The sequence below is a fragment of the Rhincodon typus genome, chromosome 10 (genome assembly GCF_021869965.1).
Source record: "Rhincodon typus isolate 14 chromosome 10, sRhiTyp1.1, whole genome shotgun sequence".
NCBI lineage: Eukaryota > Metazoa > Chordata > Chondrichthyes > Orectolobiformes > Rhincodontidae > Rhincodon > Rhincodon typus.
In genome coordinates this window covers 45,110,205-45,138,079 of record NC_063341.1, presented here as the reverse complement: position 1 = coordinate 45,138,079, position 27,875 = coordinate 45,110,205, and the positions used below count along the sequence as shown (strand labels likewise).

At 40.8% G+C, this 27,875-nt stretch overlaps 1 protein-coding gene across 3 annotated transcripts in view; it reads right to left on the bottom strand.

The window, feature by feature from the left end:
• Window positions 1–27,875, bottom strand: part of armh1 (armadillo like helical domain containing 1) — a 63,143-nt gene that overhangs the window by 16,940 nt on the left and 18,328 nt on the right. For 2 of the 3 annotated variants that reach the window (XM_020517858.2, XM_020517857.2), the window contains exons 4-8: window positions 22,009–22,175; window positions 13,927–14,123; window positions 12,913–12,997; window positions 8,685–8,804; window positions 1,838–1,892 (exon numbers count right to left, since the gene is read on the bottom strand). In XM_020517858.2, coding sequence (XP_020373447.1) covers window positions 1,838–1,892; window positions 8,685–8,804; window positions 12,913–12,997; window positions 13,927–14,123; window positions 22,009–22,175 — 624 coding nt within the window. The remainder of the gene's footprint in view (window positions 1–1,837; window positions 1,893–8,684; window positions 8,805–12,912; window positions 12,998–13,926; window positions 14,124–22,008; window positions 22,176–27,875) is intronic. The other variant, XM_048601687.1, reaches the window with a different exon arrangement.

Genomic DNA, 27,875 nt, shown 5'->3' with positions numbered 1-27,875 from the left:
TTAGGAGTCTTGTGTCTGATATTGGTGCTCCTGATGTTGTTTCAGCCTAACCCAACCCCCAACCAGGTCCAGGAAGATCAGATTTAACCTGGTGTGGAGTCTTCCCCCCATTAGCAACTCTGGAGCTATCCATATAGTGGTGTAAGGGGTGATACTATAATCAAACCAGAACCGGGATAATTTGGTATCAAGTGAAGCTGTAAGCGGTTTCTTTCAGCCTGCCTTCAACGTTTGGACTGCTCTCTCCAGGAGACCATTGGATGATGGATTGTATGGAGCTGTCCTTGCATGCCGAATGCCATTTGACTTTAGGAAATACTCGAATTCCCTGCTGGTAAACGATGGCCCCACTGTCTGTGACCAACACTTCTGGGAGTGGGTGTATTGCAAAAGATGGTGGGAAGGTTGCTCAGTTGTGCACAATAACTTCTGGGTAGAGAAAAAAAGACCATCCTCATTCCTTCCATCAAAGACTTAGTCAGGATAGTTTTGACAGCCAGGGGGGAAAGCAGTCCCAAACCACCACCCTCCCCACCCGATTAACTGTCTCACACCACCAAGCTTGTCATGAACGTGGATACAAGATTTTACTCAATCTGCTTTGTCTTTAAGTGATGTTGACTGAGGGAAAATATTGACCAGGTCACCAGAGATAACTACCTTGCTCATATTTAAAATGATGCAATGGGATCTTTTATGTCCACCTGAGAGGGCAATCAAGGCCTCAGGTAACCTCCTCATCAGAAAGATGACAATTCTGCTAGCGAGCACTCCCTCAGTGCAGTACTGAGTGTCAGCCTAGATCTAAGTACCTGGGTTCGAACTTGAACTTCTGCTTACTGATTCAGAGTGAAATATGCTATCAATTGAGTCACTGCTGAAACTGTTTGGTGACCTCTCACACGAAAAACTATTTTGAAGCTCCTCAAACCAATTTCATACAAGATCAATAAGCCAGGAGAATTGACAATGTCCCTATTCCCTGCTTCATTTGATTAAAGATTAATGTAGTCAAGCTTGACTGCAGTTTATTGCCTAGTGTTTCAGCATATGAATGGTGTGTGATATGATCGGACTTAAATACTTAAAGAAGGGATGGTTTAACGGATGCTTATATGGCAAATTGCCTCTATTTTAGAAAAGTACAGGTAAATGATACCCATACTAATACTGCAGAATATGGATACTGTAACCTTTCTTCAAAGTTCTCATTTGAAACATAGCCTTCATTTACGACTAAGCCAACCCATATAAAGGTCATTTTTGTGCTTGCAAGAGAAAACTAATTAAAAACGGACTGAATATATCGAGTCTGTGCCCATGAATTTGCATCATTCACGACCTGCTCCCTACAAGAAATTTGAAATTAGCCCTTTTATTTTCAGCCAATCTATCAATATGTTGAAAATTACACTTATTCTATCCTGTCCTGTCCAAAAAGAGGTTTTTTTTTTAAAACATTTTCCAGCATGTCAATATTGGCAATGGAAAATGTTATGTTCTAATAGAAGAATCCAAATTCAGCATTTTGCATTTGCTATCTTTAAAGTCATTGGGGAAAAAGAAATCCATTACGTTTTTTTGTTTCTCAGTATCTGAAATTTCTAGAGTCCAAAATAAGATTTTCAACAAATTTCAAACAGGACTTTATATTGAGAAGTTAACTCCCTCTTCCACCTCGATCCATGTTATAAAACTGTACAGTCCAACTCATTGCACAATGCCACGGATCTCTCAGCATAACAACAGATTCCTTGGTTTGTTAACAATTGTTCAGTTAGTGATTTGCAATATTAGTGGCAACCTGAAATTTATCTTAAGATTACTTGGCACTTACCCAATTGCTTTGGCTGCTGCAGTCTGTTGTACAAACAAAGGTAAGGTGGGTTCATCTAAATGCAAAAGAAAATTACTGTCATACTGAATGTATGCATTTTAAAAAAGACCTTGCCTTGTGAAAGTTATTTCCAGATGCCAATACATCTTTGCGTTGAAAACATAGTAATAAACACTAATTCAAGTAGTTCATCTAGAAAAAATAATTTATATCTGAGCTATAATAACCAGTCAATCCTGGTTTTAATATCTGATCTCTGTTGAATTAGCTGGTCTCAGTACTGAGTACTATCTGTTTGGAGAATGAATGAATATCAAAAGTTCCCAGTGAGCTTCTGGAGAAATACATATTTACATAGTGTACTGGCTGGCTTGCTGTAGTCATGAGGCCTTACATCTGCCGTAATTTGCTTTCACTTTAGTTTGTGGCAGCCATTAAACACATTGTGTTTCAAGCAATGTGAAAAGTATGAAGCTAAAACTGAGTGAATTTTCAGAGCTCTAAGAGAAACAACTACTGTCAAAACAAAGACAAAGGAGAATTAAACCACTGTCTGCAACTTTGAAGTGCTGTAAGAGTCAGAATGGTTGTGAAATCCTTGCTGTTATGGAAGAGAAGAGAAATGAGGCAGAATTAGGGATTTTTTTTCAAATATTGAGAAGCAATGGGATCTTAATGTAGTTGGTAGATGGATGGACAGAAAAAACTACAATAAAAGGGAAAAAAAAGGTGCGTCTAGACTACCTGAAAAATTAGGATATCAGCACAAGATGGTAGCTCAGCAAAGGGAAAATTGAGGCATAGCCTGCCTTAGACATACCATTACTGGTGTAAATGTTAGTTGTTAAAATACCAACTGGCTGGTCTGTTTTTGATGTGGTTAAATGAAGGAGAGCGAAGCAGGGAAATCTCAAATTTGGCAGAAGTCCTTACCCTTCATTTGAATCTTTAAATGCCCAGCTAAACTACTAATTCAACAGTACCTATTAAGATCATAGAACATAGAACATGGAACAGTACAGCACAGGAACAGGCCCTTCGACCCACAATGTTGTGCCGAACATGATACCTCCTGCCTACCCTTGGTCCATATACCTCCATTCCTTGCATATTCACGTGCTTATCTAAAAGTATCTTAAACGCCCCTATCATATCTGTCTCCAGCACCATCCCGGGAACGCGTTCCAGACTCGTACCATTCTCTGTAAAAAAAACTTGCCCCTCACATCTCCTTTGAACTTTGCCCCTCTCACCTTAAATGCATACCCCCGAGTTTAGACATTTCAACTCTGGGAAATAAAGATTCTGAACATCAACTTTATCTATGCATCTCATAATTTTATAGACTTCTATCAAGTCTCCCCTCAGTCTCCGCCACTCCAGAAAAAACAACCCAAATTTTTCTACGCTCTCCTTATAGCCTGTACCCTCTAATCCAAGCAGCATCTGGTAAAACTCTTCTGCATCCTCTCGAGAGCCTCCACATCCTTCCTGTAATATGGTGAGCAATACTCTTAAACGTGGCCTAACCGAAGTTTTATAAAGCTGCAACCTGACTCTAGTACTCAATTCCCTGACCAATAAAGGCAAGTATGCCATATGCCTTCTTTAGCATCTTATCTACTTGCATGGCCACTTATGGACGTGAACCCCAAGATCCCTCTGGATATCAATGCTGTTCAGGGTCCTACCATTAACTGTACACATCCATAACATTTAATCTCCGAAAGTGCAGCACCTCACACTTACACAGATTAAACTCCACCTGCCATTTTTCCGCCCATACCTGCAACTGATCTATATCCCGCTGTATCCTTTGACAACCTTCTATAATATCCATGACTCCACTGATCTTTGTATCGTCTGCAAACTTACTAATCCACCCATGTACGTTTTCATCCAAGTAATTTAAATATGTCACAAACAACAGAGGTCCCACTGTAGATCCCTGTAGAACACCACGAGTCACGGACCTCCCGCCAGAAAAACATCCTTCCACCACTATCCTCTGCCTTCTGTGGACAAGCCAATTCTGAATCCATGCAGCCAAGTCACATGGATCCAATGCATTTTAATCTTCTGGGTGAGCCTACCATGAGGGATCTTATCAAAAGCTTTACCAAAATCCATGTAGACAACATCCACTGCTCTAGCCTCATCGATTATCTTTGTTACCTCCTTGAAAAATTCAATCAAGTGAGTAAGACATGACCTGCCCTGCACAAAGCTATACTAACTGTCCCTAATTAGGCCATGTTTTTCCAAATGTGCATAAATCTTATCCCTAAAAATTCTCTCTTATAGCTTCCCTACCACCGGTGTGTGAGACTCACCGGTCTATAGCTTCCTAGATTATCCCTATGTCCCTTCCTGAACAGAAAAATAACATTAGCTACTGATCAGTCCTCTGGGACCTCGCCAAAGGCTAATGAGGTCACAAAGATCTTGGTCAAGGCCCCAGCAATCTCCTCTCTTGCCTCTCTCAGTAACCTAGGGTGGATACCATCAGGCCTTGGGGACCTACCTACCTTAATGCTTTTCAACAGACCCAACACCATTTCTTTCTTGATCTCAAAATACCATATTAGCATGCTCCACACAAATTTCACTATCCTTCTTATACTTCTCCAGGGTGATTACTGATGCAAAGCACTCATTTAGGATCTCACCCACATCCTCTGCCTCCAGGCACAAGTTCTCTCCTTTATCCTTGAGTGGTCCTACCTTCTCCCTAGTTATCCTCCTGTTTTTAATGTGTTTATAGAATGCCTTGGGATTCTCTTTAACTTTACTTGCCAAGGTCTTTTCATGGCGCCCTCTTGCTCTCCTAATTCCCTGCTTGAGTTATTTCCTGCTTGTGTTATATTCCTCATAGGCCCTGTCCAATTTTAGCTTCCTAAACCTTACATATGCTTCTTTTTCCCTCTTTACTAAATTCACAATCTCCCTCATTATCCAAGGATCCCTTACTTTGCCATACTTGTCCTTCCTCCTTACTGGAACTTGCCAGTCCTGAACTGCCATCAGCAGGTCTTTGAACAGTTCCCACATGTCAAATGTGGACTTGTCTAATAACTGCTCCTCCCAATTAGCACTCCCTAGCTCCTGCCTAATACTTACATAATTTGCCCTCTGCCAATTTAGTACCTTGCCACAAGGTATGGGATGACATTTTTAAGAATTATCACTCCCTCATTACAACCCGAGAAACATTACACATTCGAAATCTGGAGGGAAACTTGCATTAACTAGTTATAAAAAGATCCATAACTAGCAGGAGTGCTACCAGCTAAACCAAACTTGCACATTAAACTGCAAATTCTACAACTGCTATATTTTAAAATATTCCACTTCATAAATGGTTATAAAAAAAATCGCATTATTTGAATTTTTTATATATAGTTGAACATTAAATTGAGCACCAATTTAAACTTATAAAACTGGAACATTTAACCCTCATTTGGATTAAATCAAATGTATTACCTACGCCATACCACAGTAACAGCCACGTGCCTTCTGGCAGTACTAACAAATAAGAGTCCTTGCCTCAATTCACAAAGTTATATCGAATGTTATACTCATTGGACTCTATTCGGAGAGATCCAATGCTACGTAATCCATTCAACTTTTCTCTGCCAAAGGTAACTAATAAACAAATAAATAAAACTTTTCACCATTCAGGTTGAGCATTATTGATTTAAAAACATAAGAACTAGGAGGAGGAAGAGAGGCAATCCAGCCTCTTGAGCATGTTCCACCATTTAATACGACCATGGCTGCTGCCATCTCGGTCTCAACTCCGCTTTCCTGCTGGCTCTACACAACCCTTTAACCCATTACTAATTGAAAATCTTTCTATCGCCTCCTTAAATTGTCCCAGCATCCACTGCATTCTGGTGTAGTGAATGCCAAAGATTTACGACCCTCCGAGAAATAATTCCTCCTCATCTCTGTTTGAAATCTGCCACCCAAAGCCTAAAACTATGACCTCGCATTCGAGATTACCTCAACTTTAGCATCTTATATACCTCAATTGATCTCTCATCCTCCTAAACTCCAGCGAGTATAGGCTCAAACTGCTCAATCTCTCCTCCTAAGACCAGCCTCTTATCTCTGGAATTAGTTTAACGTGAGAGGGAAAAGATTTAAAAGTTTCCATTTGTACGGGAAAACTTTTCTCCCCCCACACAGAAGGTGGTGCGTGTACGGAACAAGCTGCCAGAGGTGGTGGTGGAGGTGGGTACAATTACAACATTTAAAGGCATCTGGATGGGCACATGAATAGGAAGGGTTTAGACAGAGATGGGCCAAATGCTGGCAAACGGGATTAGGATATCTGGTCGGCATGGACAAGTTGGACTGAAGGGTCTGTTTCCATGAGATATAGTAAGAACTGCAGATGCTGGAGTCAGAGATAACACAGTGTGGAGCTGGAGGAACACAGCAGGCCAGGCAGCATCAGAGGAGCAGGAAAGTTGACGTTTCGGTTGGGACCCTTCTTCATGCTGTATTACTGTGTGACTCTACAATAATCTAATGTAATTTCTCTGAACTTGTTCCAATGCAATTACATTCTTCCTCAAGTAAAGAGACCAAGACGGAGTACTCCAGATGCAGTCGCACCAATACCTGTACAACTGTAACACTTATCTACATATATACTCCATTCCTTCAGCAATAATGCCAATATTCTACTTGCCTTCCTTTTTATCTGCTGTACTAGCTTTCTGCAACTCATACACAAGGACATCCAAATCCTCTGCACTGAAGTATTAGTTTCACTCCATTTAGATAATCTGATTTTTAAAAATTCTTCTGACTAAGATGGATAGCCTCACACTTATCCACGTTAAACTCCATCTGCCAAGTGTTGTCCCATTCACCTAACCTATCCATATCCATTTTTAATTTTTTATTTCTTCATTTTTTTCCCACCTCTTTGTCTCATCTGCAAATCTGGCTGGATTACTTTCGATCCCTGCATCAAAGTCATTAATATAGGTTGTGAATGGTTGTGGCTGGAGGACCAAACCCTGTGGTACCCTATTGGTTACAGCTTGCCAATCAGAAAAAGGTCTGTTTATCCCAATACTCTGCTTCTTGTGGTTAGCCAATCCTCTATCCAAGCTAATATATTACCCCTAACCCCATGGGAACGTACCTTGTGTGTTAACCTTTTGAGCAGCACTACATCAAATGTCTTTTGGCAGTCCAGATATACCACATCTACAGACCCCCATTATTCACTTTGCTTGTTACATCTTTGATTTGCTAGAGTTCTTCAATCAAACACTATTTACCTTTCATAAAACCACGCCAACTCTGAATTGTGTTTTAACTTTCCAAAATGTCCCATTACTATTTCCTTAATGGATTCCAACAATTTCCCAACAACACATATTAAACGAACTGTCTCCTACTTCTTGCCTCCCGCCTTTTTTGAATAAGGGCGTTTTATTAGCATTTCACCATTCAACTGGAACCTTTCCAGAATTCAGGGAATTTTGAAATATTATAACCAAAGCATCCACTATCTCTGCTGCCACTTCCTTAGACGTAGGCCATCAGAATATGGGGACTTGAATGCCTTCATTCCCAATAGTTTGTTCTGTACTTTTCTCCGAGTAATGGTGACTCTTTTAAGTGCCTCCTTTTCTATGGGATAATTTCAGCATCTTCTGTGAAAAATGGGACAAAGCACTGATTCAGAGTTTTTGCCATTTCTGTTCCCACTATTAACTCCCCAGTCTCATTCTCTAAGGGTCCAACATTTAGGTACTATCTTTTTTTGATATACATAGCACTGCTTTTGCCAGCTGTTTTTATATTTTGCAAGCCTTCTCTCATAAATAACCTTTGCTCTTTCTTTTTAGTGGCCTTGTTAGCCTTTAAAAGTTTCTAAATCCTCCAGCCTGCCAGTGAACTTTGCAATACGATATACCTTACTTTTTGCCCTTATGTTATCTTTAAATTCCTTGCTTAGCCATGGATGCTATTTCCTCCTCTTACAATTTTTCTTCCTCTCTACAGTATATTTTAGTTGCAAGAAATTGAGTATCTCCGTAAATGTCTACCACTGTTCATCAACTGTCCTTTTTTTAGTCTTTCTGCCTTGTCGACTAGGGCTAAATCTGTCCTCATGCCTACGTAATTACCTTTGTTTAACAGCAGAACACTATTCAAGTTTCTCGTCCTCTAAATGAATTTGAAATTCCAGCATGCTATGATCACTCTTCCCTAGAGGATCCTTTACTGTGAGATCATCAATCAATCCCATCTCATTAGACAATATTAAAACCAAAACAGCCTGCTCCCTGGTTGGTTCCCCAATTGTTTCTCCAAGAAACAATCCCTAATATACACACTATGAACTCTCTCTCAATGCTACCTTTGTCAATTTGATTGATCCAGTCATATATACAAATATTTAAATCATACAGAATTGTTTAAGTTTTTCCTGGTTTGTACAGTGTCTTTCTGCGAAACTACTGTTAGGGGATCTGTAGATTATTCCCAACTGAGTTCTTCTGCAACAAGGTGTAGAGCTGGATGAACACAGCAGGCCAAGCAGCATCAAAGGAGCAGGAAAGCTGACTTTTTGAGTCTGGACCCTTCTTCTGAAGAAGTTCTTAGCTCTTGTGCCTTGGTCAGTTCCAGCCCCCACTGATTGGAGGAAGTATGTTGGAAAACAAGGCAGCAGTTCCTCCCTTCCCTACTTCACCAAACTCCCACCTTCACAAAACTCTCAAGTTCCACTCTTTGCAACTTGCACTCTTGTCACATTTTTGAGATGACTCAGTAAGTACTACAGAATTACACCTTGCGGCCTTTCCAATTTCTTTCTTACCATCAAGAATTTTCGGTCGATTCTGTATGTTATCCACTGATGGATTAAGGCGTGCAACTAATCCTTCTAGCAGAGCTTTTCGTACATTATATTTCAGAAGTACCTTGATAAATTCGATTCCTGCAGAACAGTAATCATTGCATGTAACATAAGGTGACCTTAATTTTTCACAGAAAAACTCTTATCTCCAATGGCAATGCGACAAAATTGGATTTTTGGCTGCTGAATTTTTGATTGAATCATAGGAATGTTAAAACATAAAAGAAGACCTGTGTAGCTCTTTCATAGAGCTATTCAATTATCCCACTTGTTAATGTCAAATGGATGTGGTAAACTAGTGATGGGTGTCAATGTTAAGTAGTTAAAGTTAAAGGATAAATAGAGAAAGACGTTAATTGTTTATAAAACAACAGGGTTTGATGATTTGCAGTGCCCTTAATGGGCTGTGCATGTAACTTGTTCAATTGAAAACACAGGCGATTTACTGGCGGTGGTAAATAGAAGGAAAAAATAGCACGTCATTTGCTGATAGCAGGGTCGCACAGAACCTGTTCAGTTGTGTGTAAGAAGCTTCTGGATATAAGAAAAATGGGAGGAAAGGTGGGGGGTGGTGGTGCGAAGAGAGGTGTCTTGTGATGCAGTAGTAGTGTCCCTATCTTGTGTTCAAGTCCCACCTGGTCCCAGAGATGTGTCAAAACACATCAAACACAATTTTTAAGAAATCTATGAAGAGATCTCTTGTGGCACAGTACTAGTGTCCCTACCTTTGTGCCAAGAAGCCCAGGTTAAAGTCCCACCTGCTCAAAAAGTGTCAAAACATCGCTGAACAATGTTCTTGAGTAGATTTGTAGCTCGGGTTGTGGATGCTATGGTTGGTTCATTTGTCGAACTGGTTCGTTAGTTCGCAGATGTTTCATTACCCTGGTGGGTAACATCATCAGTGCAGCCTCCGATGAAGGGTTTTTGTGTTTTCCCGCCTGGTATTTAAACACTGGGGTCAGCTGGAGTTGATTACCTCATTTCTGGTTTTTCTTTGCAGTGGTGTACATATAGGGTCTAATTCTACATGTTTATTGATGGCCTTCTTGGTGGAGAACCAGGCCTCTATAAATTTCCATGCTTGTCTCTGTTTGGCCTGTCCTAGGCTCCTGATGTTGTTTCAATCAAACTGGTGGTTCTCCTTATCCGTGTGAATGGAGACAAGTGAGTAGTCGTCCTGTCTTTTTGTTGCTAGTTGGTGTTTATGTATTCTTGTGACCAGTTTCCTTCCTGTCTGTGCAATGTTACGTTTGTTGCAATCCTTGCATGGGATCTTGTATATCACATTGGCTCAGTCTATAGTGGGTAAGGGGTCTTTGGTTCGAGTTAGCAGTTGGCTTAGGGTTGACATAGTTTTGTGTGCCACTCTGATGCCCAATGGTCATAGGAGTCTTTGTGATCAGTTCGGATATGTTCTTGATGTACGGTAACATGATGACTGCGTCAGGGCGTACTGTATCTTCCTGTTGTTGTTTGTGTGATAGGCATCATCGCACCCAGCTGTACGGGTATCCATTGTCCTTAAATACTTGGTAGAGATATTCTTCTTTGTTTTGGCGTAGTTCCGGGTTGCTGCAGTGTGTTGTCGCTCGTTTAAATAGTGTTTTCATGCAACTTCATTTGTGGGTGTTGGGGTGGTTACTGCTGAAATTCAGGACTTGATCCGTGTGTGTGGCCTTTCTGTGTACCTTCGTCAGAAATTCCCCATTGGCCCTGCATTCTACCATGACGTCCAGAAATGGGAGCTGTTTGTTCTTTTCTTCTTCCCTGGTGAATTTGATGCTGGTGAGAGTGTTGTTTATTAGTTGGTCTGTCTCCTCTAGTTTAGTCCATTTGATGATGACCGAAAATGTCGTCCACATATTGGATCCATAGTTTAGGTTAGATCTGCAGAAGGGCCATGCTTTCAAGTCTCTGCATCATTACTTCTCCTATTAGTCCGGAGATAGGTGATCCCATGGATGTCCCATTGATTTGTTCATAGATTTGGCCATTAAAGGTAAAGTGGATCGTGAGGCATAGGTCCAGTAATGTTGTCTGTGGAGACGGTGTCACTCAGGTCTTGTTCTTTTAGTAGTGTTGCTAGTATCTCTCTTGCCAGTAGTATGTCAATCAATGAGAATAGGCTGGTAACATCAAAGGACACCATGGTCTCGTCTATTCTTATGTCTTTGAGGGATTTGAGGAACTCCTGGACTGAGTGGATTGAGTGAGGTGACGCGCTAATGAGGTGCTTTAGTCTTTGTTATAATTCCTTGGCTAACCTGTGTGTTGGTGTGCCTGGGAGGGAACTATGGGCCTGAGGGGTACTTCTGGTTTGTGTACCTTTGGGAGGCCGTAGAATTGGTTGGGGGTGGGGTGGTGGGTGTGGTGGGGGTGCTGGTGGTGGTGGTGTTTGTCCCTTCAGGTTTTATTTTTAATCCATTTTGTTGATTCGTCCGGTCTGTTTGAGTCTCTTCAGCGTGTTGATTATTTTGTTACCCAGTTGCGTGTGGCTGGTCTATTTGCACTTGCCGGTTTGTGTGGATGTCTGCTAGTAGCGTCTATGCTTTAGTGAGGTAGTCCCGTTTGTTTAGTATGACTGTCATGTGCCCTTTGTCCGCTGATGGGATTTAGATGTTTTTGTCTTTTTTCAGTCCTTCTAGGGCCTTCTTTTCTGATGTGTTGAGAGTGTTAAGTTTGCTACTTCTGGTCAGTGTTTGGACCACTGTCTGTCTTATGGCTTGTTGTGTTTCCTCATTGATGCCATTGGTCTTCAGTGTGGATTCTAGTGTGGCTAGGAACTCTGTTAGCTAGGATGCTAACAGGACAGAGTTCCCAGCCACACTCAACAGCCATTTGCTTATTTGTATGATCTACTCCATTGCCAGACCTTCAAATTCGGCTGCAGTTAAATTAATAGTTAGCTAGGAAATGTTAGACAATTAATTCCCAACTTACCATGCACACCACTAACCACAAATCTTCCAACCCCTTATGCTACAAAATCTTCCCACCACCAGACCCTACAAACTGCCTCTCTGCCAGATCAGGCAGCCCCTTGGACCCCACCTCCATGCAAAATCCCACCCCAGAATTCAACACTGTGCTAATCCGCCAAGGCGTGAAACAGACCTGACAACTCCTTTGTCCTGGTCACCCGAGAGTTCCCTCTCACTCTGTAGGGACACCTCCCTCCTGCCCTGAAAACCAACAACGCTGCCTCCCACTCCCTATTATCCCTGAAGTCTGACATGCCACTCCCCTCCCTCCACGTCCCGGAACAAATCAATCACTACAGAACCCAGTACCCTCACTTCACCATCGGGACATGAAGCTGGACACCACCCAACAGTACTGTCTCCATTTCCCATCAGGACCCAATACACAAACCCACCTGACACTCCCAGACTTGACACCACTCTAACCACCTCTCACCCTGACAAACCCCCATCCCTTTGCCAGACACCAACCACTCCCCTCCTTACTGAACGACATTCCTCCATCTGCATTGATCTACCTTAAACACTCAACCATTTACCGAAGACTCTTCCAGCCTGGTACCTCCCCCCCATGCACTCTATCCACCTAGCTATTTACCTACTTGCACCCTACCCAGCAGGTACCAAAACCTCACACTTACATATATACCACTTCAGAGGAGCTGTCCAATTGTCAATCTGCTCCACTGGATATTTACGTCACAGAATATGGCAACTACTGCTGTGAGAAAGGTGGTGTGGTTTGCTTTCCTCTGACCATCCATACCCCAAATAGACAATTTCATTTAAGGTATGCTCCACTTTCTGCAGAATCCATGATCAGATTCTTTTCCAGAAACATGAAGCAGAGTGGCAATCTGACAATGAACACCATTCCCTGGAAAATACAGTCCAACATTATCAAGTTAAGCTTCTTCAAGTGGCTACATTTGAATGTAAAGAGAAACACATTCATTTTAAGCATTAACAGTATTGCTTTGTGAAATGTATTGTCTAATTATCAGTTTTAAATAAATCATCTTTAGCAGAGACCTGAGTTTTGGCCTGATAAAGAATATTTTCAGTCTGGATTTCTGCAAAACTGCTTTTAAAGTATTTAAGCAGCACAGGCTGTAGATAAAACCTTATTCCTGAAAACTACGAACAGAAAATAAGGAATCTAACTGGAGGTGCAATCCCATATTAGCCCAACACAGACAGTAATTTACCTTCATATTGCACTTCGTAGTGAATGGTTTTCAATACGTTCAAAAGTGGTTCCACAATGCAAGGATGTACAATCTTTACAGCTGTCTAAAGAACAAAAAAGTGCTCGGTGACATTTAAAAGCATGTTTTATAAATTAAATATTTCAAAAAAAGGGAACATTTGCTGGTTTCCCAGAGCAACTTCTTGGTACAGAGACATAGCCTGCAACTTTCTGCCAATACTGTTCTGTAACTAGACACGAAGTAGTACAGAATGAAGCAATTTTCCCTGCAGTTCTTTGGGTTTCCTTTTTAATTTTATGGAGTTAATTAATTGACTTGACAATGCAAAATTGCTCAGTATTGTCAGAAATGCTGTCAATTGGATGAAACATTAAACCAAAGTCCTATCCACACTCCAAGTAAAAGATCCCAAGGCATAATTCAGAGTTAAAAGGGAATTCTTCCAATATCCAGGTAATATTTATTCCTCAAACATTACCAACAGGTGGTCTGGTTATTATTTCATTGCAGTTTGTGGTACCTCACTATGAACAATTTGGTTGCTGGGTTTTCTTCCAACACAACAATCCACTTGCAAAATATTTCACTGGCTGTGAAACCCTTTGAAACGTTAAAAGAAGCAATATTAATTTAAATTATAAAATAAAACAAATCTTCAAATCTCAGCATTAATTGGTTTAATACTGTTTCAATTCATTGACCTCATATCAGAACAGTTAAGCTTTAATTGTCTTTCATCATTAACCATTGTACAGAAATAAACAACAGTCAACCATCAACACAGCCTAGAGTACTATGGCCTTAAAATTAGCTGCTGTTGAATCCTGTTCCATACTTCAAATCATGCAGTTATAGAGGAGACTTAATGGAGGCTGCCTAGTTCACCTTCTGGTCATGAAGAGATTCATGGGACTACAACAGATATGAAGAACAACATAAAAAGGAACAAAACTATGACCATTAAAAAGAAATGTGATCATATGTACACGTGCAACTATTGTAATTTCTCACCTGCAAAGTCATAAGTGTCTGAAGAGCCAGTTGTTGTACCTTTGGGGAAGTGCATGGTAATAATGCAATCAATCCTTTGTACACTTGTAGTTGATACTTTGGGTTGCCTTGTGCTAGTAATTCCAGTAAGATCTGAGCCTGTTCTAGGGTCTTTTCCAGTTTTGCATTTGCCAAACACTCTGCAACATTTCTCACACCTTAAAAAATATAAAATATTTTAAACAATAAGACCAAGTATTATTCATAGCTAATTAGGTTACTGCAGAACGCATTTAACTACATTTTTACTGGTGAGGCCAGTGGAAGTGCAGATGCAGAAGCTTTTCCAAGCATCAACAGCAACATAAACTGTAGACAGCCTTGCCAAATTCGCACAAGTCTCGTAATCATGAGAGCGCCTACAGGAGGCAATGAAGTCATTTACAACTTGGACCTACTTGAAGAATGAGGAATCTGAAGTAACTCCACAGAGGCTGATATCCTTTCACCAAGTCACCCTTTATTTACACATGAACAGTCCTTGAATCTAGTATTGTCTCTTCAGAGTCAGCTCTCAGAGTGTCACAATATCTGACATTCCTCTTTTTATCTGTCAGCCAGGGCTCCCTGATTGGACCAAATGAACAGCCTCAATCAGGGAACTCATATTCTGAGGTCCAGCTGGCTGACGTCGTTACAATCAGTACATCCCTCCTCCTCGGAGTCGGAGGACATCGGTCGGTTTATTTTCTCGGAGAGCCTCCTGGACCATTTTAGCACTGGGTCAGGTTCCTCTAACAGTGTCCAGTATGGGCGGTACATAACACATGGGAGCTCACCTCTTGGGCCAGGAGCATCTCAATAAAATTTCACTTTCTTCCAGCGGCAATGATGTCAGGGTGGCTACATTCGTCATGACAATCTGATCCAGGGGACTCATCAACACTTGGAGAGGGTGAACCCGCAGGTTCCTGCAGCCTTTCCAAGTGTTCCAAGGAGCAGGGCATGTTTTGCTTACGTATTGTTCATGCATTCGCAGCTTTCATATGGTCCAGGTGCTTGTTTAGAACTGTTGCACCTACCCAAACTTTAAATGTCACTGGTCCTGACCTTGTGTCGACCATGCCTCTTACCCATGCAGGGCCATTTCCATAGTTCTTACACCAAACGTTGTTCACTGTATCAAACAGTCTCCCTTGCTTGGCGGAGTATTCTGTCCAGCTTTGGCATTCCTGATGCTGTTTTTGCCCACACCCTGGTCCAGGAAAATCAGGCTTAACCTGGTGTGGAGTCTTCTACCCGTTAGCAACTCTGCCGTGTTATTTCAGTAGTCCATGTGCAGTGTTTCTGTAATCAGATAAAAACCAATGACAGCTTAGTATCAAGTGGGGTTGTCAGCTGTTTCTTCAAACCTGCCTTCAAAGTTTGGACTGCTCTTTATGCCAAGCCATTGGATGATGGGTGGTATGAAGCTGTCCTTATACGTTGAATCCTATTCAACTTCAGGAAATACCCAAATTCCCTGCTGGTAAATGATGGCCCATTATCTGTGACCACAACTTCAGGGACTCTGTGTACTGAAAAAGATGCGTGCAGTTTTTCTATTGCATCTCCATGTTTGGCAAATGAACTCTACGCATGTCCAACCACTTTAAGTGGGTGTCTACAATGACTAAGAACATTTAGTCCATGAAAGGATGTGCATAGTTGACAAAAAACCAAGTACCAGGTGTAAAAGGCCATTCCCACTGATGTGGGGGAGCTGCTGGTGGTAATTTTGTCCTTGTTGGCACACAGGGCACTGCCCCACCAATGAAGCTGTGTCTGCATTCATGCCTGGCCACCAGACATTATATCTTCATTTTGGAGACGACTGGGTGGCCCTGCTGGAGTTCAACCAGTACTTGGTGGCAACCCTTGCTCGGGACAATCACTGTTGTTTCCCTTAACAATATGTTGTCCTCGACCGTAAGCTTGTCTTTCCAGTCCAAAAAGGTTTCAGTTCTGGTTGCGACAGCCTTTTGGCTTCCCCCATCGCCACCAGAAAATGTGAAACCATTACAGACTCTTCAACTGGGGGTACCACCAGTGGTGTATCTGCTAATAGGAGGCAGGTCAATGCATTCACATTTGCTACTTAGCCTCCCGGACCGTGTTCCAACTTATAATTATAAGTGCTTAATATTAGACCACACCGCTGAATAATGCCCAAAGCTATGGGCGACCCTGCCTTGTCCTCTTTAAGCAGACAAATTAGGGGTTTGCGCTCCATTATCATCACAAATTTCATCCAAAAAAGGTATTGGCAGAATTTCCTGACTCCAAATATGACTGCTAATCCTTCTTTCTCTATCTGGGTGTACTTATGCTCTGTATTAGTCAAAGTCCGGGGTGCATACGCTATTTAGCATTCCTGTCCATAAGGCCAACCATGAGCTAATACCATGCCGATCGCATACGGGGAGGCATTGCATGTCAATACCAGATATTTCTTCGGATCATGTGCCAACACCTTAGAGGATGATAGGTGTGTCTTTACTTCACTGAAAGTTAGGGAAATGGTTGCACAGACAAGCCGAGGCTGACCCTTTTTTTTAAGGAGTTAATGCAAAGGTGCCAGGATGGAGGCCAGGTTACGCGTGAATTTTCTGTAATAATTTACCAGCCCAAGAAATGACCTAAGCTCCTGGGCAGACGTGGGAGCCGGGGCACCTTTGATCATCCTCACTTTATTTTTCAAAGGGTGTAACCCAGTCTTGTCGACCCTGTAGCCCAAGTAGATCACATGGGGTGCCTGGAACACGCATTTTTCCCTTCTTTGGCATTTGCCCACCTTGGAAAAATGCCTTAATACTATGTCCAAGTTCTCTAAGTGTTCGTTATTAGTTTTCCCAGCTTTTAGAATGTTGTCCACATAAATGGCAATGCAAGGCAGTCCTTGCAAAATGTTCTCCATCATCCACTGAAAAATGGAATAGGCTGATGACACCTCGAATGTCAGTCTCGTATATTGGTACAAGCCCTTATGGATATTAATTGTAGCATACTCCTGGGAATCCTTATCTAAACACAATTGCAAGTAAGCATTGCTTATGTCTGGGTCCATGAAGGGTAGACCCCTGCCAATTTTGTGTACAAATCCTTACCTGAAGGACTGAGTATTCAGCCAGCTACAAAAAGCAGTTCACTGTTTGTTTGAAATCATCATAAAAGGTATGACCAGAGCTGTCCATTCTGCAAATTAAACTGGTTTGACAATTTCTTCACATTCCAGCTTTCTGATTTCTGCCTCTACTTTTTCACGAAAGACCAATGATACTGTGCAAGCCTTGCAGAAAAACAGAATTGCTTCCTGGTAAACATGTAAGGTGGCCTTGGTTCCTTTGATAGTCCCTAGATCTTCCTGGAAGACTTGAGTATTTAATTAGGACTTCAGACAGCCATTTTCTAATTGAAAAATGTTGAGCCAATCTCAGTGAATCTCTCGCAAACAAGTATTAAAACAGCAAGTTTGGGCCCCAAGCCTTTTTACTACAATCACTGGTAACTGAACCAGCTGCTTTTCATAAGTTATACCCTTAATCTGTACTAGTTTTCCGGTATAGGTTCTCAGTCTAGCGGAGGTCTTGCACAAACTTAAAGGCTGAAGTCTAGAATGAATTTTGTTAAAAACTGGTTCTGCAACTACTGAGACAGCCGTGGCAGTATCAACCTCTATCAAATCCGGGTGAGCATTTAACCAGATGTTTATTTTGATTTGGGTGTTGCTAAGCAATTTAACTATTCCAAGCCAGACGTATCTGGACATTTCAGGTATGAATTCTCCTGGATACTGGCCTATGAGTTATCTTATTCAATTTAGATATAGTAAGTGTCTTTAACCATCGTGTTCGTATACCAACAGCAACTACAATGGCTTACCGGCCAGGATCCTGAAGGAAGTATTAACCATTTACCTAAGGCTTGGCTTTGTTTTGGGGTTTTATTGCAGATCGACCTAGTGTCCCTCTGATTGAGGTATTTCCTGAGTTAGGCTATGCAATTGCTGTCTCTCAAGTGGTGTTCCCCAAGCTCAGTCAGATTGCGAGGGTGCCCACACCCATTGGAGTACACTGTAACTCATATGTTCCACTTGTCACATTTTCCAATCATGAAGCCAGTTGCAGCACCTGTTTTGAAGTCCAGTTGGGCTTAAGCTAGTAGGTGCTTTTGTATGGTTACATCATTAATCCCACCTACCAAATGGTCTCTCAACATCTCTTTAAGGGTTAAACAAAAGTCACATGCTTCTGTCAGTCATCTTAAATTAGGCAAAAATCCTGGTAGGGATTCCCCAGTTCTTGAATTACCAAGTAAAAGCAATCACATCTCAGAATCAGAGAACGGCAATCATAATATTCCTTAACTACGTCCATTAATTCTTCAAAAGGTTTTGGTATTGGTGTCTCAGAGTAAGTTAGGCTCCTCATAACAGAAAAAGCTGCGGCTCCACAGACTGTCAGGAGAATTGCTCATTACTTTTCATCTGCCACAATGTTGCTTGCTGGGAAAAGAAAAATTCTTTCCACATACTGGGCCCAGTCCTCAACAACGGGGTCAAACAAATCAAACAAATCGATCATGCAAAGGCATGATATAAGAAATGCTTAACCTAAGTCTATTACAACTGTTGTGAGCAAGTTTCTTCAGTAGCATTCTTTACTCATCACCACTGAAATAACTCCACAGAGGCTGATATCCCATCACTAAGTCATCCTTTATTTATATATGATGAGTCCTTGACTCCAGTATTGCCTCTTCAGAGCCAGCTCTTAGAGATCCAGAATCTCTGACACCCTTTTTCTTTTTTAAAATGTCAGCCAGGGCTCCCTGATTGGACCAGATTAATAACCCCAATTAAGGAATTCATTCTGTGAGATCCAGCTAGCTGACCTTAGTATAATCACTACAGAATCTCCTACCACAGGTGAACTAACACCATAATACACCACTCTTGGCATTTCAGCATGCTGTTGCACAAAATTATTAAAGATGATTCTGCCAATTTTGAGCTATAATAAAAATAGAGGACAGAGGTTATGCTCTGAAGCTGTGGAATACAGTAAGTCCTAGTGGCTATGAAGTGCCTAAGCAGAAAATGAGGCATAGTTCCTCATTGTTGAGCTTTATTGGAATACTAGTAGGCCCAGGACAGAAATTTCTTTATTGATTTATGGGATGTGTGTGCTGCTGCTCGAGTGAGCATTCATTGCCCATCCCTCATTTCCTTTGAGGAGATGGAGGTGAGCTGACTTCCCAAACCACTGCAGTCCATTTGCTGTAGGTACAATGTATTTGGGAGGGAGTTCCTGGATTTTGATTCAGAAAAATTGAAGGAATGGCAATGTATTTCCAGTGCAGGATGGTGTATGTGGTGTTTGGAGGTGGTGGTGTTGTTCCATTTATCTGCTATCCTGGTCCGTTTCAATGGTAATGTTTGTGTGTTTAGAAGATGCTGTCTATAGATCCTAGGTGAATTGTTGTAGTGCATTTTTCAGAAGGTACATTGCTGTGACTGTGTGTTGCTGGCAGTCAGGCTAAATCTGGAGCTGCACTCTTCAAGAGGAGTGGAAAGTATTCCATCACACTCCCGACCTGTGCCTTGTAGATGGGGGACAGGTTTTGAGGAGTCAGGAAGTAGTCGCTGCAGGATTCCTAGCCTCTGAACTGCTGTTGTAGCCACTGTATTTATATGGCTAATCCAGTTCAATTGCTGGTCATTAGTAACCCCAAAATGTTGATAAATGGGGGATTCAGTGATGGCAGTGCCATTGAATGTCAAGGGCAATGATATAATTTTCTCTCGTTGGAAATGATCATTGCCTGGCACTTGTGTATCATAAATGTTACTTGCCATATAGCATTACAAACTATAATATTGTCCAGATCTTGCTGCTTTTGAATATAGACTGTTTCAGTATCTGTAGAGTCGCAAATGGTGCTGAACATTGTGTCATCTTTAGCAATCATTACCACTTCTGACCTTATGACGGGGTAAAAGGTCATTGATGAAGCAACTGAAGACGGTTGGGCCTTGGACCCTACCCCGAGAATGCATTCAGGGAGGTTCTGAAACTGAGTTGACTGACCTCCAACAACTGCATACATCTTTGTTTGTGTCAAGTATGACTCTACCTACAGAAAGTTTTCCCCCTAATTACCACTGATCCCATTTTCACTAGAGTTCCCTGTTTCCACACTTGGTCAAATGCAGCTTTGATGTCAAGGGTGGTCACTCTCACTTCACCTCTGGAATTCAATTCTTTAGTTGATATTTGAACAAAGGCTATGATGAGGTCAGGATCTGAGTGGCCCTGGTGGAACCCAAACTGAGTGTTCCGAAGCAGATTATTGCTATGGACTTTCTTCTTGATAATACTGTTGATGACACTTTCCATCACGTTAGCATAGGAGCAAGATGGTTTGCTGAAATGATAGTCTGGTTTTCTTTACCAGTGCATGCCCTGTGTAATGCAACCTGTATGGCTCTAAGTCTTTTTGATCTGTACATCCTTGCTTACTATAATCTGCCTGTACTGCTCATAAACAAAGCTTTTCACTGTACTTCAGTACACGTAACAATAAACCAATTAATTAATCTACATTTGTCCAAGTGTCTATCACTTTTGCCCTGTCTTCTTTATAAAATTTTTCTATTACCAAAGTTAAACTGCCATTCCTAGGCTTATTCATACAGCTTTTTTGAATAAGGGTACAGCATTTGCAACTTGACACTCCTCTGGCACCACCCCTGCATCTAAGGAATCCCTCTGCAATTACCTGTTGCCAAATATCAGATTGCAATTCCTCACCCCCACCCCGTCTACATGTCTTCCCACAATTTTGCTGAACTACGGTTACAGAAGTCCATATTGGCTAATTTATTGTTTTAAAAGCATTCTTATTTATCCTTTTAGTAAAAGCTGCTATGCAATAAAGGCAGAGGAAGCATCTACCATTTTCCAAGAAACAAATTGTTAATGCACACCATGTAAACTCTTCCTATCATCAGTGGAAATAAAAATCTGAATAAAATCCACAAAACCGCCTGGAAGAGAAATGTGTTAAGCCACTGTTTATGGCTTAGAGATTTCAAATTTGACTTAATAATCAAAGTAATGATATAACTATATAAACTAATATGTAAATAGCTAACATCTTCTGTTTATTTGGGCAGTTTTATCCTGGAATGACGGGTTTTTTTGAAAAAATAGAATCCCTACAGTGTGGAAACAGGCCCATCAAGCCCACACTGACCCTTCGAACAGCATCCCATCCAGATTCACCCTGCTATCCTGTCCCTGTAACCCTGCATTCCCCATGGCTAATCCACCTAACCTACTCATCCCTGGACACAATAGGCAATTTAGCATGGCCAATCCACCTAAACTGCACATCTTTGGACTGTGGGAGGAAATCCATGCAGACCCAGGAAGAATGTGAAAACACCATACAGTCAGCGGAGAATGAAATTGAATCCGGGTCCCTGGTGCTGCAAGGCAGCAGTGCTAACTACTGAGCCACCATGCCACCTCAACCACTGAGTCACTGTACCACCTTTTGTGGAATACTATAGGTTCATAATACGTTGTTGAATGTCTAACAGACTGAACTTCCAGCTCCTTGTATTATCAGATAGAGAGGCACAGCATACAAATGAAAAAGGACGATGAATGTAAATAAAGAAATAGGAGCTTTCCCATTAGGCAACTGGAGTATCTAAACAGTACTTAATCACACATAATCCATTTGTAACGGACTTTCTGATTTAGGATTTAATGTCCTTCATAAAACATTGCTGCCTGGCTGATGTTCACGTCTCACGTTTTTGCCATCCAGTCCTTACACTTTGCAGAGAAAAATAGCTCTGGTCTTTCACTACCTGTTGACAACTGAAATTCCTTCCCAAATCCCCATAATCTCACAAGACACAGTAAGACCTTTATAAAACAAGGTTAATGAGCTGATCCCACAACATTAGATGAGTTTAGCTTACATGGGAACAGGTCCAATCAGCAATACTTAACCAAATCACATAAAATCAGTTTCAATGTGTTAGATTACCATAGCTTTCGCAGATTAGTTCCTTATACTTTCGTCCAGCATTTGCAATAATTTGAAGCAACTTTAATGCTTCTTCTTTATTATCTTCTCGCAACTGTTTCAATTTCAGAATTTCTAGAAACGTCAAAACGCCTCCAACTTCTAAAACTTCTATGAGATATCGATGTCTGCAATAAATTGTAAAATTTATCTGTTTAAGCAATATGTACCTGTATATATCTAAAAGCAAAGTTTTAACTAATGTTTGCAAACATATACAACAGACTACAAAAAGTGTAAATAACAAGCTTTCATATGATTAGAAACTTATTCTTTAGACTACACAGAATATATTGTTTGAGGTTTCAGTCTGTATGTCAACATGTCTTTTTGCCACAATTACTGCATTAAAACATGTGACCAGAGAGTATAAAGATTTCATTATCTATCTGACTTCAGATCACTCGAGAACGACATTGTACTGGAAGCACGTTCTTCATTATAACCTCATAGCATAATATTAGTGCAAATACTTACGTGCCAGAGGTATCTAATGTTTGTACACAATGGCTATTTGTAACAAATGTCTATTGGATTCTTTAATACCATGGCATAATGCCCAGTTTCTTGGAGAGAACTTAAATATTGTCGCAAATGTAAAACACCCTGTTGGAGGCAAACTCACCCACATCATGGTAGCAGCCTCAGCCATCTATGAAAGACTCTATTTTCTTGATGGCATATACTTGCAAGGTACATTCAACTATTCAACTTTTACTACCATACCATCTAAATATATTACAGTTCACCCACTACTAACTTATTTGTTTCTTGAAGGTGAAGCTTCATCTATACCTCCCACTGCATTGGGAAAGCAACCAACATAATCAAAGACCCCCACCCTGGTTATACTCTCTTCCACCAGGCAGAAGGTATAGAAGTTTGTATACACACACGAACAGATTCAAGAACAGCTTCTTCCCACTGTTAACAGACTTTTGAATGGACCTCTTTAATGTTAATATTGATCTCTCTCTGCACCTTCTCGACAGCTGTAACATTGTATCCTTCAGTCAGTTCTGTTACCTTGATGCACTTGTATCGTACGATCTACACATAAAGCACATAAGACAATACTTTTTACTGTACCTCAGTACATGTGACGGTAATAAATCAAATCAAATCAAAAACAGGTGTTCAACAGGAGGCAATGGCAGTGATCCAGAGGTAGACAGTGCACTTGCATGTCTTAACATCCATGGCAGAGATATCATGGGAAGTATGAAGGTCACACAGTCATTGTTAAGCCTGAAAGAATCCATGCGTTTATTTATCAACTTGGCGAACTCCTTTTTTTCTCGTCTCTCTTCTCCCTCATCACTTATTGACTGGCATGCCATTGGCTATGGCTAAGATTGAGACTGTTTTCCTTGGAGAGAAGGCTCGGGGTGATTTGATAAAAGTTGTCAAAATCATGAAGAGTTTGAACAGAATAGATAAGGAGAAATGCAAATGGATTGAGAACCAGATGGTAGCATTTTAAAAGTGTTCTGCTAAAGAAATATGTGGTAAGAAAAAAACTTATTCACATAGTGAGTGGATAGGATATGGAATACACTCCCTGCAAATGTTGAGGAGACAAGTTCAAATGAGGCATTTAAGAGGTAATTGGATGTTTATTTAAATAGAAATAACATGCAGTGGTTTGGCACTAAGACAAATGTTCAGAAAGTCAATGCAGACACAATGGGTTGAATGGCCTTCTTCTGCATTTTAACAATTTTGTGATTCTGTGATTAATTAAAAACTAACTGGTCAAGAGCTTTGGACAATGGAGAATATGCAAAATGGGACAGTTCTTTACCTTAAGCTGCGTCATTTTCTTAAGAGTACAGTCAGTTGTACAGATCTGTAGATCTGGTATTAACTACCAAGGAAATATCAAACTTATTTTTAATCAGAATTTAAAATTCCTTCAAGAATAAAAAATTTTAAGATTGACTAAAGAATAAAAAGGTTGCAGGGTACTTTTGATCTGAAATATGTAGCTATTGAAGTGCACTACAGAAAGCTGGAAGAAACTGGTGTTCCTAACAGTTGATACATAGCAGCTGCAGAACCAGTGAAGAAAGAAGAACTTGAAAATTTAAACTGACACAAAGCCAGGGACACTTGGCTTAAGGTGATACAATCAACGTTCTTAAGGCAGAATCCTGGAATGCAGAAATTTCACTATGGATTCAGGAGAATCCAATAACAACCTTAATGAATTATAACTGTTTGAACATTGGGAGGACTTCTCTTTTATAGAACAAGCAATAGATGATTCCAAAAAGGAAGTTCAAAAATCTTGCTTGCCACTGGCAGGGAAGGGTTTTGCATATTTAATACATCTGGTCTTTCCACAAACGATCAGAAAGATGAAGAAAACACCTGAAAGGTTGTCAAAGACCAGCTCAAGGTAATGGTTAACTTCAGGATTATCAGACGTAAGTCATATCATGTAGACAGCAACCCAAAGAGTTTATGAATCATTTTATCAAAAGGTGCTGCAGCAAAGGGCATTTTCCAAAGAGGAATCCTCAGAGAGGCTTAGTAAGTTAGTCAGTACCTCCATTCCAATTAAAATCTTTCAGAAGAATCTTTTGAACCAGAAAAAGGGCCAACAATCACATGCTTCTGGAGCAGGCAACATAACTGCTACAGTCAAAAAAATACATTAAAACAACAACCTGTACCACACCTTATCACACCTACCCCAAGTTTTGTAAAGCATGTGGCACCAAGGAACTTTGGGTGTGCATGTGAAGGAAATCTGGTTTCAAAGGCCAAGCTGGATCCTGGAACAAAACATAACTGACCAACAAGTTGGTACAACACCATAATGCTATCAGCAAGGACAGTGTTAAGAAGGTGCATAAATGCAAACACATCATTAAGGTTCAGAATCAACCAAGCAAGAAGTAAATTTCAGAGAACAACCCAGATTGCCATATTGTCAATTTTCTATATATTGTCAACATATAAGGCAATCAGACGCTTTTACAGTGATTAATATATGTGCCGAAAAGGCAGGATAAGACACCCAAAAGCTAAAATCCACATGGGAGCGTGTGCCACCATATTACCACTGGGTATCCTGAAAATCATGTGCCTGTGCAAGTGGCACTTCGTGGTATAGCCTACAAGAGACCATCTTACTGCATTTAAGAAATCACCCAATTCCACGCATTGGTGGAATCACATTGCAATACCAATATCAAGCCAAGCTCATCTTGGCTTCCTGAGATCTTCTGCGTGGTAGATGCCTACAGTCCAGCAGTGGAAAGATGATAAGTATACACAGCTCTTGGCACAGTCACAATTCGTTAAATTCAAATGACATCCATTGTGTTGAAACAAACTACACGTAATGCAATCAAATCAGTCAGTGATCTTAAATACCTGCACCCAGATGGATTTGAAGGAGATCAGAAATTTTAAGGATGATACATTGCTGTATCTTAAAGATAATGCAACCCCATTTGATGAACGTTCAAAATGCAGAGTGACATTCGGAAGCTGCAAGCAGAACTGAAAGAATGGAACAAAATGGTATAATTCATACAGTCAACCATTACACAGGTTAGTGGCATTACATCATGTGTTTCAAAGTAAGATTCGACCATTAAGGTATGGCCCTAGGTCCAACCTTTCACTTAAAAAGGTGTCCACAAAATACTGATACCTGATGAATTAAATCTTAAATTTTCCACAGCGAGCTTTTTTTTTTGCCCAAGCTAAATGCAAAATATTGAAACTCTTCTGTCCATTTAGGTCATGATATTTAGGACACCATTTGGATGGCACTGTTTCCATAGTTGATATTTGGGCCGTACAGTAGCCAAGACATATTTCAGCAGAGTATGGGTAGGATTGTTGAGAAGGTACCACAAGGATTACATCTGACACACTGAGCAAATTACCCAATCCATACAATGGCATAGATATTCCTTTTGATCTACACGTTGATGCTGTAGACTACAAAATGGAAGACATTCTCAAGGTTGATCTGTTATGTTTTGGCAATTATCAACTGCTGAAGATGAACAGCTATTAATATTGTAAAAAAATTATTATCCAGAGATGGTTTCTTGCAATTAAGGAGGTTCCTCAGAAAATCTGTTCATTGTGGCCATACAGAGCTGAACTTAGTGTATCATGACAAAGGCAAACAAGTCCTAATACCAAAAGTATTAGGCCCTAATTTCATGTCCATGGGACAAGCAAGTATTGAAAGCCCAAGACGGCTAGCACATGAATCTCTGTACTAGGCAGGGATGAATCAAGATATTCAATGACTAACGAAAGCGCACGAGGAATACCAAAATGTATCAACTCCAGCAGTGAGGGAAGCCTCTACATCCACATGATGACTTATCCAATCCTTAGATGAAAGTAGCAATTAACTTATTCATAGTGCATAGGGAAGATAACTTTCTTGTGATTAGTTCTCTAAATTTCCCATTGTTTGATGACAACAGAACGAGCATAACCATCACTGACATGATGAATACTATTTTCAGTTTATTTAGCATTTCAAGATGTGCATTTATTGGAGGATGGCCCAAGTCACATTATCACTTCATTATACATTCTCAAACACAGTCTAGCAGAGTGTATGGTATGCACCATCAAATCAATGATCATTAAGCATTGAACAACCAACCAAGACCATCACAGTGCTGCGTTTCCAGAACATCTTATACTCAGAAGGTAAGTACAAACAACACTGCCCAGCAACCAATTGTCTAATCGTGGATACACAGGAGATACTTCTTCAAAGACAGAGGAAAGAATGAAAAAGTGATTCACAGTGAGCAAACAGATACAGAACTACCAAAACTGCACAAGGTTAGAGCATGCGGGTTAAAAATACAAATACAAAGATTTGGATGCCAGCAAAAGTTTTTAAATATGCAACCTGTCCAGATCATACAAAGACATTACTGCTCATGGTACTACATTGCAAGTGAACAAAAGCCAACTCAGGCCAATGCACAGCACACTGATCGACAGTGCTATCTAAGGACCCGAATTGAATTGCAGTTGTGCATCTTTTAGATTGTACACATTGCTGCTGAAGAGCTTTGGTGGTGGAGGGAATGAATGTATGTGGTTGTGGTGCCAAAAAAGCAGCCACTTTGTCCTGACTGGTGTCATGCTTCTTGAGTGTTGCTCCTCTGATCCAGGCAAGTTTTCTTCAAAAATTCACTCAGAATGTGGATATCGCTGGCTCGCCAGTACTTATTGCCCTGCATCCATTTGCCCCTTATGATGGTGGTGAGCTACCTTCTTGAACCGCTGCAGTTCACGTGCTATAAGTAGACCCACTATGGTATAAAGGAGGGAATTCCAGGATTTTGACACAGCAATAGTGAAGGAACGGTAATAGAACAGAGAACATAGAACAGTACAGCACAGTACAGGCCCTTCGGCTCACGATATTGTGCCAAACTTTTACCCTAATCCTAAGGTCTATCTAACCTCCACCCCTACCTTATACTATCATCCATATGTCTATCTAATAGCCGCTTAAATGCCCCTAATGAGGCCGACTCCACTACCCTCTCCAGCAATGTATTCCACGCCCCGACCACTCTCTGAGTAAAAGACCTACCTCTGATGTCTCCCCTATATCTACCTCCACTCACTTTAAAACTATAGCCCGTCATAATAGCAACCTCCACCCTCGGAAAAAGTCTCTGGCTGTCTACTCTATCTATATCTCTGATCATTTTGTACACCTCTATCAAGTCACCTCTCATCCTTCGTCGTTCTAAAGAGAAAAGCCCCAGCTCTCTCAACCTTTCCTCGTAAGACCTTCCCTCCATTCCAGGCAACATCTT